At 65.3% G+C, this 13,743-nt stretch overlaps 2 protein-coding genes across 2 annotated transcripts in view; one reads left to right on the top strand and one right to left on the bottom strand.

Annotated features, from left to right (window-relative positions):
- The window catches only part of LOC127015486 (dedicator of cytokinesis protein 2-like), a gene marked incomplete at its 5' end in the record, with an annotated part of 57,484 nt that overhangs the window by 28,355 nt on the left and 15,386 nt on the right, over positions 1-13,743 (bottom strand). The gene's annotated exons all lie outside the window — the stretch shown is intronic.
- Positions 617-11,811, top strand: LOC127016128 (INSYN2B protein-like). Its single transcript, XM_050896460.1, is given in 4 exon segments — positions 617-1,592; positions 1,595-2,126; positions 6,828-6,902; positions 11,537-11,811. Coding segments are annotated over 4 exon segments (1,782 nt in total). The 3' UTR covers positions 11,736-11,811.

Raw genomic sequence — 13,743 nt, 5'->3', positions numbered from 1 at the left:
TAACGTGTTTATGCTAAAGGGGTTTCTTTTTTTCCTTCTCTCTTTGTGCTGAAGAGGCAGTGCCGGAGATCAAAGCTTGTCTCTTCGCGTTTTGTGATGGCGGGGCTGGGAGGGAGCGCGCAGAGGCGGGCAGAGGCCAGCGGCTCCGCGGGGCAGCACAGAACGCGGGGGACGCTCCCGTCCTTGGGGGGCCACGGTGGCGGGGCCGGGGCTGACGCACCTCTCTCTGTCCCCGCAGGTCCGAAAGCCCAGGAGCCATGGGCAGGGACGGCCGGCACCCAGCACCCCGGGCAGCCCGCTGCGGGCGGCACTGAGCTGGGGCAGACGGCAGCAGGACCATGGGCTGCCGGCACCGGCGGGGAGGCATGGCAGCGGGCAGAGCTGTCAGGGTGGCGTGCCAGGGGCTGTAGGGCTGGGCGGTGGGCGGCATGCCCGGCAGCCCCTTGCCCGCCTCCCACGTAGCATCCCCTCTTCACGGCGGCGCGGGATGAGGCCGCCCGCTGCCCCGGGCAGCTCCGGGGACGGGTGCAGCCCAGGGCTCCGGCCACCAGTGCTCGGCCCCCCGTGCCCCGCCGCAGTGCCCCACCACAGGGCAGCGGCCCCGGGGCCCTGAGCCATGGTCAGCCGGGAGCCCCTTCCCGGCCCGGCCCCCGCTGGCGAGGGCAGCCAGGAGAAAGCCATGACGGTACGCTCGGTGCTGCTCAACCGCGACTCACCCGACATCGAGAGCCGCCTCAAGCGCCGGCGCAACCGCACGCAGCAGGTCCGCTTCAAGGACCTGGTGGAGGGTGGCGTGGGGCGGGCGGCCAGCCCCCCCCCAGGGCCCGCAGCCGCCACCAGCCCCAACACCCCACGTGCCTCGCCGCCCCCCAGGGACGCCCCTGAGCCGGCGGCTCTCTGTGCCTCGCGGCGGAGCTGGCCCCAGGCCCAGCTGGGCTCGCTGACACTGCCCATGCCCAGGAAGGCGTGCATGAGCACCGCCATCCAGACCTCCCCCAGCCTCCAGAAGCCCTTCCCAGCCTCCCAGCCCCGCAGCAAGAGCGTCTGCGACATGGCCGGGGACACGGTGCTGCCCGCCACCGCGGGGAGCGCCCGGTGCCCAGGAGGGGCTGTGCCCCCGCGGTCGCCTGGCAGCCTCCCTGTGCATGATCATGCCGCAGCCCTCGCCCAGCACGCTGCGGTGTGCCGTGCGCCACCGCCACCGCCCAGGGATCCCTGTCCCCCTTACCTGGGCACGGCCGGGTGCCCCGCTGCCCGCTGCACCTCCCCAGCGCAGAGCTGCGCCCCCGAGCCCTGCCCACTGCCCCCTGCCTGCGCTCAGCTCCGCGGGAACCCCAAGGGCGGCCGCGGGAACCCCCCACGCCCGGCCTCCGTGCCCTGCGGTCAGCCCCGGCCACCCGCCGAGCCGCGGGGACTTGGCCGGAGCGACTCGGAGCGGAGCCTGCCCCGCAGGCGCCCACTGCCCCAGCCCTCGCCACACCGCCAGGAGACTGTCCCCGCCACGGACACCCACGGCCTCCGCCAGCCAGCTCAGGGCAACCCCAAGTGGGACCCCCCGCCACCCCAGCACCAGCTCTGCGGCACGCCCTGGGGGGGCCCTGCTGCACCTCGCCAGCCCCCATCCCACCAGCACTGGGCTGGTACGGCTCTGCCGCCACCGTGCCGGAGAAGACACCAGCTGCGCTCAGCCATCTGGACCCCCGTGGCATCTGCAGCCAGCTACGCATCGCCGAGCCTGAGCATGGCCGGGCAGGACTGGAGGGGCCCAGGGAGCCGCGGTCCCCGGCCCCACAGGGCCCCGGCACGGGGACACAGCCGGGCGGGCAGGCACGAGAGGTCCCCCAGCATGGGCAGCCCTGCCTCACCGCCGAGCAGTCTGAGACACTGCGCCACGTCCAGGACCTTCTGCAGCTGGTGGTGGCAACCAAGGGGCCGGTGGGTCCGCCAGCGGGGGACAAGGACGCCCAGACATCTCAGGGAGAGAGCCCCCGGGGGCCCGGGGAGCAGGGGGACCTGCAGTCCCAGCTGCAGTCCCTGGAAGGGGTGCTGGAGACCAGCCAACAAACCATCCGGGTGCTGCTGGACGTCATCCAGGACCTGGAGAAGAAGGAGGCCCAGCGGGACGGGTGAGCAGGTGGGGATGGAGGGGGGGCCGATGTCCCTGGGGGGGCTGTGGATGGAGGCCAAGGGGGCCCTGCCAGAGATTTGGGTGGTGCCGCCTCCCAGATGTGTTTCCCTCTGAGAAACTCAGCGCTGCTGTCCATGCACACACAGCACTACGTCTTGGTGCGATGTCTCGCCCGCCGGGGCTTGCTCTGCCTGTGCCCGCAGTGCCTGCCTCGTGCCCGGGGAAAGGGTGCAAGGGGGTGCACACCAAGGGGACAAGGGGAGCTGGGCCCCCTGCCCGGCTCTGGCGCAGCTGACGTGCCCATCAGTCACCGGGAGCGGTGACCTGGGATGTCACATCCCGACTGCAGGCCCAGCCCAGCCATGGCAGATGCCCTGGGGACAGCCTCCCTATTTCTCATGCCTGCTTTCAGCCCCATCCTTGGAGTTACCTAAGGCATAAATTCAGTGGCCGGTGCCCCAGTGACTGATGTGTCTGTGCCCTGGGGAGGTGCCCATGCACCCCTGCCCTGCCTGCCCTGCCCTGCACAGGACCTGCTCCATGGGCGGTGGGGCAGGGCATCCCCGGGCCAATTTTCCTTGGCCTCCTGGGTAGATTTGCCAAATGGAGCAAGGTGTTAGAGGTTAGTCTGTGATGGCCCAGAGCTGAAATCCTCCAAACTCATCTCACACAAGGGCCACCAGCCTCCCAGGAGATGCAAGGAGCTGCTCGCCCCGTGCCGGTCCTGGCACCCTCCTATAAAACCCCCTGGGGCTTATTCCCCACGCCCCGAGATGGCCAGCTCCCACCAGGGCAGTGCAACGATCCATTCATTAAATTAAATTAAGCCCGTGTTGGCTGTAACTGAAGCACAGGCAAAGCTGCCCTCGTGCCACCTCCCAGAGCAGTGCTGGTGGGAAGGGACCGCCCGAGGTCTCTGGTCCAACACCCACCAAAGGTGGTTGCAGCCAGGACAGGCTGCTCGGGACCTTGCCCAGCTGCGGTTTAGTGTCTGAGAGGATGGAGATCCCCCCCTCCAGGCCCCTCTCTTAGTGTTTGACCACCCTCGGGGTGAAAACGTGCTTCCAGTCTCTAATGCTCGTGCAGCTCGTGCCCTCCGCTCGCGAGGAAAGAAGCAGTGAAGAGAAACATGCATGCAGCCTTTGTGGTACCAAGTGGTGGCTGCGGCTCAGGATATTCCCATTAAGCTCCTGCCGCGATTCCCCTGGGTCGGCTGTCAGGGGGGCAGCAGCTTTGCCTGGGCACCTGCAGTGGGAGCGCCGGTGCTGGGCCGGAGGGACAGCCTGCGAGGCTCCGCGCCGAGCGGCACGGCTTGGCCCGTCCTGCCCTCAACGACCCATCTGTCTGTGAGGTGGCCCTGGGGCGCTGGGGACTGTGGTGGTGTGGAGCATCCCCTGCACGGCTTACAGGCAGCATTTCAGGTACGGCTGTGCTGTGCTTCAGTCGCGTGGGGAGAGCCCGGGGCACTGGGACAGGAGAGCTCGTTAGTTTGGCAGCTCATTAGTTTGGCCTCACGAGTGGAGAGGGGCCCAGCCTGCTGGGGACACTGAGCTCGGTGCGTGCCGCAGCGGTATTGGTATGTCTGATTTGGCATGCGGTTTTGGGGAGGCAGGGTGGCACACGGGAGGAGATCTGGACCTGCCAGATGGGCAGCTCCTGGCCCTGCTGCCTGCACATGTGTTTAATTGTTTTATCTAAAACAAATGACTGCTAAATACCTCCTTCCAATTAAGGGCAACAGAGGCGGTGTGGATCCCACAGAGGCGTTACCAAGAGCATGCAAGCGCACGTGGGCGTTTAGGTGGGGTGTGCAGCGCCGTGCTCCCTCCCTGGCACAGGCTGCCCGGCCACGGGCACAGCCCGTCTGTGCCCGTCCCAGCCGGAAGCCACCGGCAGCCCTGGGGCACCGGCTCCCACGGGCCCTTCCCTGGGCTCTGAGCACCCGTTCCGCCCGGCCACATGGGAGCTGCCTGCCCCAGTCGCCTTTGTGCATGCCCTGGCCACTCCTGCCCCGGCACAGCATGGGCAACCTCACCGGAGAGGAGGAGAGCGTGGTCCAGGGCTTGGCCCTGTTCGCCCCAGAAGAGGAGCAGCAGCAGCAGCTCAGCACACCCTGGCTCCCCAGGGAGTTCAGCACCTGGCCTGTGCTCCAGCACCCTCCTGGCTTTTCAGAGCAAAGCACTGAAAAAGTGCTGCTTGTGGCCAAGCACAGCAGTGCTGCTCCTGCCTCCACGGACAGGGACCTGAGAGCGGTGCCCGGGGCTCCGGCTGGAGCCAGGGCTGGGGTTCGCTCCTCCCGCAATCGCTGCTGCTGCTGCTGCTGCTGCTGGGCATCAGCGTGCAGCCCCCGGCACAGCCCGCTCTGCCCCTCACCATGCAGCCCCCGGCACAGCCCGCTCTGCCCCTCGCCGTGCAGCCCCGGCACAGCCCTCTTGCCCCTCGCCTGGCAGGGTTGCACGAAGGTCTCCTGCCCCCAGGGCTGTGTGGCTGCTCGGAGGGGAAAGGCCAGGGAGTGCCCCCCTGCCTGCAGTGCTGCCCTCCAGGGCGCCCGCAGCCCTCCAGCCATGCCGTGGCCGTGCTGAGCCTCGTCCCTGCAGGGTACGGCGAGGGCATGTGCAGAGCAGTGCCTGTTGAGAAGGCAGGTTTGCTGCCGTGGTCAGAACTGAGCTTGTCTGCTCGGGAAGCTGATTTAGCTTCGCTGCAGGCAGCTTAATTAAGATCTCGGCTCCATATACTGTTGCAGTTAAATGAGCAAACAAGATGCCCGGAGACATAAGGAATGGGATAGGAAATCACATAAAAAATTATCCTAGTGTCCTTATGCTGAGGAACAGCGTGGCCTCATTTGCCACAGGTCAGCATCCTGCAGGCGTGCGGTGGCTCTGAGGCGCCCGCCGAGCACCAGAGCGGTGCCACCAGCCCTGACGCTGCTTGCGGTGTAACGTGTCCTCACAGGGTCCAGGCGTCTACCGCCAGCAACATCCCACACCACACACCTATCCCAGGATTAGCTCTCATTCTGGTAGAGAGGTGCAGTTTATACGACATTAGGTACCCGCGTGCGCACACACACATATATATGTACCATATATATATATATATAAAAAAGGTATCATGATCTAATTTATGTGCTAACAGTATAATCCCAATTGTAATATATAATTTGGTGCATTAAAAGACCTAGTTTCTGAGGGCTGAGAACGAATATGATCAAGGTCGAGTAATAGGAGGAAGATTTAAACAGGAAAATGTGACTACTATGTGGGACACGGGGGTGTTTTCTCAGCTGTCCCCCAAAAAGCCACAGCCTGCTCTGCCTAAGAGGTGCAATGGAGATGTGGAGATGGAGTCAGCGAGGGTGACCAAAAGCATTTCACAGGGCTCTTTTCTTACAGCTCTGAGAGCAACCAGAGTCGGGGCACCAGCGGGGAGCACCCACCGGCAGTGCTGGGGTGCTGGGGGTCTGCAGGCAGCTCCCTGGCACAGCCCTGGCACAGCCCCCGGCACCGGGGGGGCTCGGGAGGGCTGCAAAGCCAAAGACACATGAGCTCAGGTCAGAGAAGCTGCAGGCTGCTAAGCAAGGAGAGACGTTGGTGGACCATTTCCCTGGGGAGGTGGTGGCTCTCCTGCCAGCAGCCAAAGCCAGGGCCGGCGGTGGCACGTAGAGGCTGCCGAGCTCAAGGGAGCACCAGGCTGGCACTGGGGCTGGGCGAGAGGTTCACTGCCGGTCCCTGGTGCCCTGTGGCTGCCCGGCCCCTGGGATGCTGGGACGCTGCAGCTGGTGGACACCCTGCGCTCGCAGGGCGGCAAGAGCTGGGACGTGCCGCTGGCAGGCAGCGCGGACGCCGGGGACACGGGATGCTCAGTCTGCGTGGTGGGACCAGAGCACGGACCTGGTCCTAGGGAGCAGGCACCCCGGGGAGCTCCGGGCAGGAGGGCGGCAGGGCAGGCAGCCGGCGTTCGCCCAGCAGGGCAGCACAGTGTGTGCTCCCTGCACAGAGTGCAGCTGGCCTGGGGATGCATCGGGGCTGGTGTTTAGCACCAGCGGCAGAAACATTCACGGTGCAGATACCTTCTGCAGAGATCAGGGAGGAGGACTGCGTTGAGGTTGAGCTGAGCTTTGGCACTCATCAGCTTAATTTGAGTCCTATGCACCTTCCCTGGAGGAGGATACTTCTCTGGTACAAAAGCATCAAAAAGAGATAAATTCTGAGTTTGGCGTAGGCTGGTGATTAGTCTGGAGCATCTCCCTCTGCCCATCTGTCAGGGCACTGCTGTGTGCCGCCGGTGCCCCCGCGCAGACTTCGCACTGCCCACGGTCCCACTCCCTCCATGGCACCATGTGTGGGGAGACGCATGGTGAGCCGGGGTGGCCGCGGGCATGAGGTACAGCTCTGGGATGGAGATGAAAGGAGGCGGACACAACGTGAAGGATTTGGGGCGTCTGCTGTGCCTGTCTCTTGTTTGCACCCATGTGAGACATCTGCGGAGCTGAGAGGCGCTGCTTGGCCTGGCATTAAACAGCATCGCATGGGAGGAGAGGAGCTGGATCCCAGGGAGGAGAGGAGCTGGGATCCGGAGAGTCCCAGCTCCTGGAGTATGAACTCCAGAGGCAGATGAGGGGCCTGGGGGCAGCTGGGGAGGCACAGGCAGACCGAGGCCGGGTCTCCAGGCTCACAGCACTTCTGCTCTGTCGCAGGCGACACTCGTACCGGACAGGGCAAGACATCGCCAACTGCGGGACCTGCCGGGACTGTGCCTGCATCATCTACAGGTAAGAGCCAGCTCTGGCACCCTGCGCGTTCCTGGCGGGGCCCCTGCTCTCCTCCACCCCTCAGACTCCTAATTTGGCTACGAGTCAGGGGTGCGGGGGGGTTTGCGAGTCGTCACTCGTGGGGACCATGCTGGGGGAGGGAGGGGACCTGCCCGCCTGCACTCCATCTCCTGTCCCTGTGGCAGGGTGGATGCTCAGGGCACCCCGAGCTGCCGGGGGTCACAGGGTCTCATCCTGTTCAGGTCCGAGCTGTCCCCGGGGGGACGTGGCGCTAAGACAGTTGCAGCTTTTCCTCTCCTGTCCCTCCTAGTCGAGGAGCGCTCTGTTCGTAGCAGAAACACCTCCAGCACCTTAGGACAGACACAAACCTGGCTGTAGGGGACCAGCTAAGACCCCCTGTGCCAGGTCCTGTCCCTGGCAGAAGCCATTGCAGGAAGCTCAAGGGAAAAGGTGACGGGGCACGTGGGGAGCGGCTGTCCCCGTGCCATGTGCGCAGTGCCATGTCCTTGCACCTCGTCCTGCTCATCTACGTCCCAAGGGACCCGTCCCGTCTGTGGCCCCACAGCAGCCGGGTACGCAGAGGCTGTGAGCCCCACTGTCCCCGCAGCCGCCCCTCCTCCTGGGGCACCACATACGGACCACTTCCGAGTGTCGGGGGGCACCACGTACAGACCGCTCGCAGGCGTCAGGCGACCACCCTCATTACAACCCCCAAAGCTTCCCAAGCCCACTTCAGCACAGCAGAGGGGCTGGCCCCGGCCCCAGCCCGGGCAGCTGAGCTGCTGTGCCAGGGCAGGCGGGACCGGGGCAGCAGGGACAGAGATGCCATTTGAGCCAGAGCCTGAGCCTGGGCTGTGCTGAGGGCAGGGCGGCACAGCTGCCCGTCCCTGCACTATTTCTGTCTTTGCTGGGTGACCGCTTCCTCTGCAAGGAGTCCTCAGACAGGGCTCACCGGCTGGTCCCCACCAGTGGCACACTCCGGCTGCGAGCTTGCAGCCTCCCCTCGCTCCTCGCAGCTCTCTTCGTGGCCCTAAAGGCAGCAACTCCCCCAGCAGGTTACACTGTGCTGGGGCATGGTCACACCGCTGTCCTGCCAGCCCTGTGCCGGGCAGGGATGCTGAAGCCGCCCCTGGGCACGGCTGGCAGCCGGCATGCCGGGACCCCTCTGCGGCAGATTTGGAGGGGCGCAGGTGCTAGCACGGCACGGGCGCTCGCTGTCCTTGGAGCAGGGCTCGGCTCACCAGGCTAGCCCAGGAGCCATTTGGGCACACTGGTGCCAGCTCTTCCTCCGGCGTGCTGCCGGGGCTCCCGGCATGGATGCAGGCACCTCACCACTCTGCAGCCAGCTCCCTCCATGTGTCGAAAGGCCAGAGCAGGGTCCTGGTGTTACTTGGCCTGAATCTGGTCCCTGTATCTCTGCAGAGAGCAGCTCCCGCTCCCAGGAGTAGATGGGGTGATTTTCATGAAGGACAGCTGACTGGCTGCAGCTGGAAGGAGAGTTGCTCCAGTTTGACGGCAGAGCATTTATCTTCTGTAAAAGCAATATATCGAGGAAAGCCTCATTAGTGGCTGGTGGGTGGGCTTGCTCGCTCACTCTGAGTCCAGGCTGCATCTCATTGTCCCTATGCCAGCTTTGCACAGATGCTGCAGATGGACTGTCGGTCACGCAGGGGGTTCCTGCCTCTCGCGTGGGTCTGGGACTGTGGGGCCTTGGCTCTGCTTCTGCGGCATCGGCTTTGGGTCAGAGCGTGGAAGCCCTTTCCTCCACTGCCCTCTCTCTCCTCAGAGCCCATTCAGTCTACGGGGAAAGGCATCTCATGCCTTCCCGGTGCAGGCAGTGACGTGGCCAGGGCCTCTCCTCATCAGCCCTGTGGGAATCGGGGCGTTGCAGTTTCGCCCGAGCCTTCTGCCCATCCAGGCATCCATGGGTGTCCGTTTGCCCTCTGGCCGTGCATGTGTGGGTGGCTGGCCAGGCTTGTTCTCATTTTGCTATTAATTAGGCTTACTCTGCTAGCGCTCGGAAGTGCAGGATGCAGAGCGCAGAGCTGGCACTGAGCAGCACTCCGCGGTGCACACGTGTGCACGCAGGGCGGTTTGGCCGCTGCCCTGCTGTGCTTTTGTGAGTGCCTGTGCGTGGGACGGACACACTCTCCTCCAGGCACCTCCGGGCTGGGGGTGCCCCGGCTCCAGCCTCCGCGGTGCACCAGCACCCTTGCACCCCTGTGCCGGCTGCCCTGTGCGCCCACGCCGCTGCGGCAGTGCTGTGTCTGTCTCTCTTGTTCTCTGCTTATTTACACCATGAACTTGCCCACTGTAGCTCGTGGGGGACTTCAGTGCTAATTGGGTCTGACGAGCCTGTCTCCACGTGGCATTGCGGTGGGGAGAGATGTCACATCTGGGGGAGGTGGCTCCCTATAATTGCCAGGCTCCCCTGGGGACTCCCTCTGGGCTTCGCTGCCGTCCGCGTGATGAGAAGAGGCTCCGGTGGGACACAGGATGGGGGGACCGGGGGCAGTGCCGAGTGCGGAGTGCACCGGGTGCCAGGAGCCAGGGCAGCGGCCCCCGGGGATGGCCCGCAGTGGGGAACAGACCTGTCCGCCTGCATCCCGTTCCAGAGCCATGCATGAACGCGCCAGCTGTGCACCCCCATAGCGGCCCCGAGCCCTTCCACTGCATTTGTGCTGGGGAGTTGGGGTCCCTCCCCACGCTGCCCTCCCTGCTATGGGACTGTCTGCCACGGCTTGCCCTTTTTGCTAGAAATAGCTGGGGACAATCAGTGTCCTCGCAGGGCGAGGTGACGGGAGGTGACAGGAAGCGTCAGTGTGCCAAGTGGGGGCTCGCGGGCGCTCCCCGTGTGCAGGGCGGCCACACCACGTGCGTGGTCCTGGGCACACACCGCAGCACCTCGCTGATCCAATGGGACGTGGCTGGTGTGAGGAGATTGGAGTGCTTTCCATGTGAGGAAGCATCATGGCACGTGGCTGCCAGCAGCCAGCCTGTGCGCTGCGGGGTGCTGTGGGGACACCGGAGGGCTCCGGCACTTGCAGAAAACCTGAGTGGTGGGGGCACAGCCCCCCTTACCTACCCAGAGCCAGGGCACCCTAATTCCTTGCATCACCAGTGGTGTGACAGGCAGCAGGACAGCCCTTGCATGCTCGTGCCACCTCCTGATGCTGCAGCCAGCCATGGGGGCCGGGCGCAGTGCTGGTGGCAGCAGTGGCAGGACGAGGTGCCCTGGCCCCAGGGACGTGTAGCCCCTCTTTGGGGGGCTCATTGCTAACCGGGGTCCCACAGACCCTGGGGTCACCCCCCTGCATCAGCACCACCAGAAGCCGTGCCCTGCTCGGGGGAGCACATCACTGTCCTGCAGCAAAGGAACGGCAGCAAGGGAATCACACTGCCGTGGCCAGCGACTACAGGGTGCCCGGCATGTCCAGAGCCTTCCTCTGCCCTCCTCTCCGTGTTGGGAGCGTGGCTGCCTTGCTGAGGATGGCCAGCCCCTGCAGCAGTGCCACCGGTCCCTGCGGGGCACTAACGGGCATTGCCGCTGATGGCGTGAGCTGAGCAGAGGAGCCTCTGCGCTCCCGAGCTGGGGCCGCTGCTGCAGGAAACCCCAATTACCCAGTGCCCGAGTGCCACCTAAGTGCCACCAGCACAGTGTGCTGGGAACAATTCCCTGGCACTTCGGGAGGCCCCTTGCAGCAGATCAGCTCCCCAGGAGGGACTTGGCATGTTTGTCCTTGTTTAGGGCAGGCGTTTAGGGCGAAGGAGCTCTGGCGAGTGGGTGAAACAGAGGAAAAAGCACAGTCAAGCCCAAGAGAAAGGCAGAGGCAGCGCCAGGCTTTGAGGATGGATGAGAAAGAAGGTGCGGGGGGGCAGCTGAGGGTGACCCATCCCAAAAGATCCCCTGCCACCAGGTCAGGGACTGTTCATCAGTCTGTCCCTCTGGAAGGAGAGAACCCTGCATGCTCTGGCACAGCAGGTTTAGCCACGCGGTGCCACGTGCCCAGCTGCAGACTGCACTGCTGCAGGCGGGATGGCTGTTTGGGACGGATCCGGCCCCCACCTCCCCACTTACTGAGGGTGAGGGTGGTGGGCAGGAGCTGTCTGAAGGTCCATGCCAGCAGGACGTCCCCTCGCAGGGGCTCACAGTGACCCCGGGAAGTCTGCCCACCGGGAAATGCCGGGAGCCCTGCAGAAAGCTGCCAGAGAAACACCCAAAGGGCCAGTCTGCACCACAGGCTCCCAGCCAGCGGCTGCTCCTGCATGAGGCCCCTGCCCTTCCCGTGGGCTCAGTCATCACCTCCAGCCACGGGACGGCAGTCGCCGAAGCCAGGCTGGGCCCCTGCCACGCACGCCGTCCCCATGCAGCAGCCTCGGGAGCGCAGCGGGGCTGAACTCCCCGGGGACGTGCCCTGGGGATGTGCGGGGGGCTGAGCTCCCCAGGGACGTGCCCTGAGGAGGTGCGGGGGGCTGAGCTCCCTGGGGATGTGGGGGGGGCTGAGCTCCCCAGGGGCTTGTGGGGGGGGGGCACAGGGGTGGAGGTGGGCACCGGGGTGCAGAGCTGTGGCAGGCGAGGGGCCGAGGCGGGCGATGCCCTCTAACACCGTCCCCTTCGCCCCGCTCGCCCGCAGCGTGGAGCACGATTTCCGGCAGCAGGAGGGCCGCTTCCAGCAGGTGCTGAGCCATATTGAGGGGACGCGACACCGAGCTCCCCCGCGGCGGGCGGCGGGGGCCATCTTGCCGCCCAGGCAAGAGCCGTCGCCGGTGACGAAGCTGCCTGCGAAGCTGGACGCGAAGAAATCCAGGCGCAAATGCTTCTGGTTCCTGTGAGCCGGCAGTGCCCGGTGGGCCAGGAGCGTGGGGGCACTGTCCCAGCACTGACCCCCTGCCCACGTCTCCTTCCTCCTCTCCCTCCCTCTGACGGTAGGGTTTGGGTAGCACCAGCTTTTATATTTTTAACCGTTCAGTTTAATGTATTGAAGCTCCTGTGTAAATAAGGCGAGGGGAACAATGGCTGTATTTAATGAGAATTCAATAAATTCTACGGAGACGCTATTTTTGTTACATCCTCTCCCACCTGTGCACTTCTGTTCTGGGTGAGGATGAGGAGGGGGCCGGCGGCTGTTCCCCTGCACGGGCTGCAGCACCCGCCCATCCAGAGCCCCTCGGCAAGAGCAGTCTTGGGCCCTCCTCTGCCTCGGGGCTCCCCGAGGGCCGCCTGCAGCCCCAGTGCTCCCAGCCTGCCCCAGCTGAAATCAGTGCCCGTCCCTGCACCCCACAGCATGGGCTGCTCACCCGTCCTCCCAGTTGCTGCCTGCAGGTTAACCAGGAGCACCGAGGATTTCTCCTACACCCCCGGTCAGAGACGGTGGAAAATGGTCTCTGTGGGACCCTGGCCGGGAGAGAGGAGAGCTGTCCCCGAAACCTCCTGGGTGGGAGGGCGGGCTGGGTGGGGGTCCCGGGGGACATGGCTCTCCTTCCAGCAAGCATCTCCGAGTGAGGCTGGGGGGCTGGGGGCTGAGCCCTGCACAGCCTGCCCGTACCCGGGGCTGCCACAGGAGCAGGGGCTGCTTGGGGCTGCGGGGGCTAGAAATTCCCTCTCCCCCTTCGCAGCCGGCTGGCAGGGCCTCCCTGGCTGCAGGATGTGCTGGCTAATTACAGGGAGAAAGGAATTAGCAGCTCAAACATTCCAGCCTCTGCAAGGCTGCCCACGAGACAGTTTAATGAGGGTCCCAGATCAAAGCGGCCGGCAGCAGCAGTGAGCGGTGAGTGTATGCCGAGCGCAGTGCAGCAAGTGCTCCCCTCGCTCCCCACAGCCCGCCGGGATGCGCCGTGCCCTGACCACCCTCCGCCGCCGTGGAGCCGCGGGGCGAGCACTCCCCAGAACCCAGGGCCGGGCAACGCCGCCCGCACGTGGCACTGGGGCTCTCACCTCAGCATCCACCGGTGGCAGGAGCAGTCACGGCTCTCCCAGCGGGGCCACCGGCCTCGGAGAGGAGGACATTGCTCAGCCTCCTCCGGGAAGCGCCGGGCACCCTGGGCAGCAGCAAGCGGCTGTTGCAGCCACAGAGGTCCAGCGACGGCGGAGCAGAGGGTGGGAATTCTGGCCACGGCCTCTCCAGCTGGTGCTCACACCATGGTACCCCAAAGCAGGAGACCGGCGTGTGCAGGAGCTGACACGGTGTTAAACCCCATCCCTTGTGCCGGGGACCCACCTGGCGCTCGTGGGGCTGCAGCCCTGCAGTGCCGAGGGGGGCCGGCAGTGCCGAGGGGCCCCCGTGGTGCCGAGGGGCACCGGCTGCTCGGCCGTGGGAGATGCTGCAGCACCAGCCCTGCTCGCCAGCAGCTGCCCGAGCCTCAGCTGCAGCCTCTCCTGCGGCAGCTCGTCCCTTCCCTGCAGGGCGCTCGCGAGCTCTGTGGGACGGGGCCAAGCTGTCAAGGCGAGGGCAGGGGAGGTCGGAGGCCTCTCGGTGTCCAAGTTCCCGGGACAGTGAATCTGGGGCGCTCCTCCCTTCTTGCCCAGCAGCAACAGGATGGACGGAGGCCGCCCCCGGCATGGGCACGTGTGTCTCTGATCCCCTCAGACCTTCCTGGCAGCCAGAGCTGCTGGAGCAGCCTGGGCTGAGGGGCCTCGGACGCCAGGCTGAAAGCAGGGGCTGCAGCAGCAGCATGGAAATCATGAACAACACTGGGAAAGCTGCCAGACGGCGTTTCTGGAGCCCAGCAGGGCCAGCGTGTGGGAAGGGGAGCAAGCGGTGGGAGTGAGGCACTGCCAAAGGATCACTTCCCTTCTCTCTCACTGTATATGGGGCCACGCTCCAGCACCCAGCATCCCTCC

The sequence above is a fragment of the Gymnogyps californianus genome, chromosome 4 (genome assembly GCF_018139145.2).
Source record: "Gymnogyps californianus isolate 813 chromosome 4, ASM1813914v2, whole genome shotgun sequence".
Lineage (NCBI taxonomy): Eukaryota > Metazoa > Chordata > Aves > Accipitriformes > Cathartidae > Gymnogyps > Gymnogyps californianus.
The sequence above is the reverse complement of the archived record's forward strand: the minus strand, read 5'-3'. Positions and strand labels throughout refer to the sequence as shown.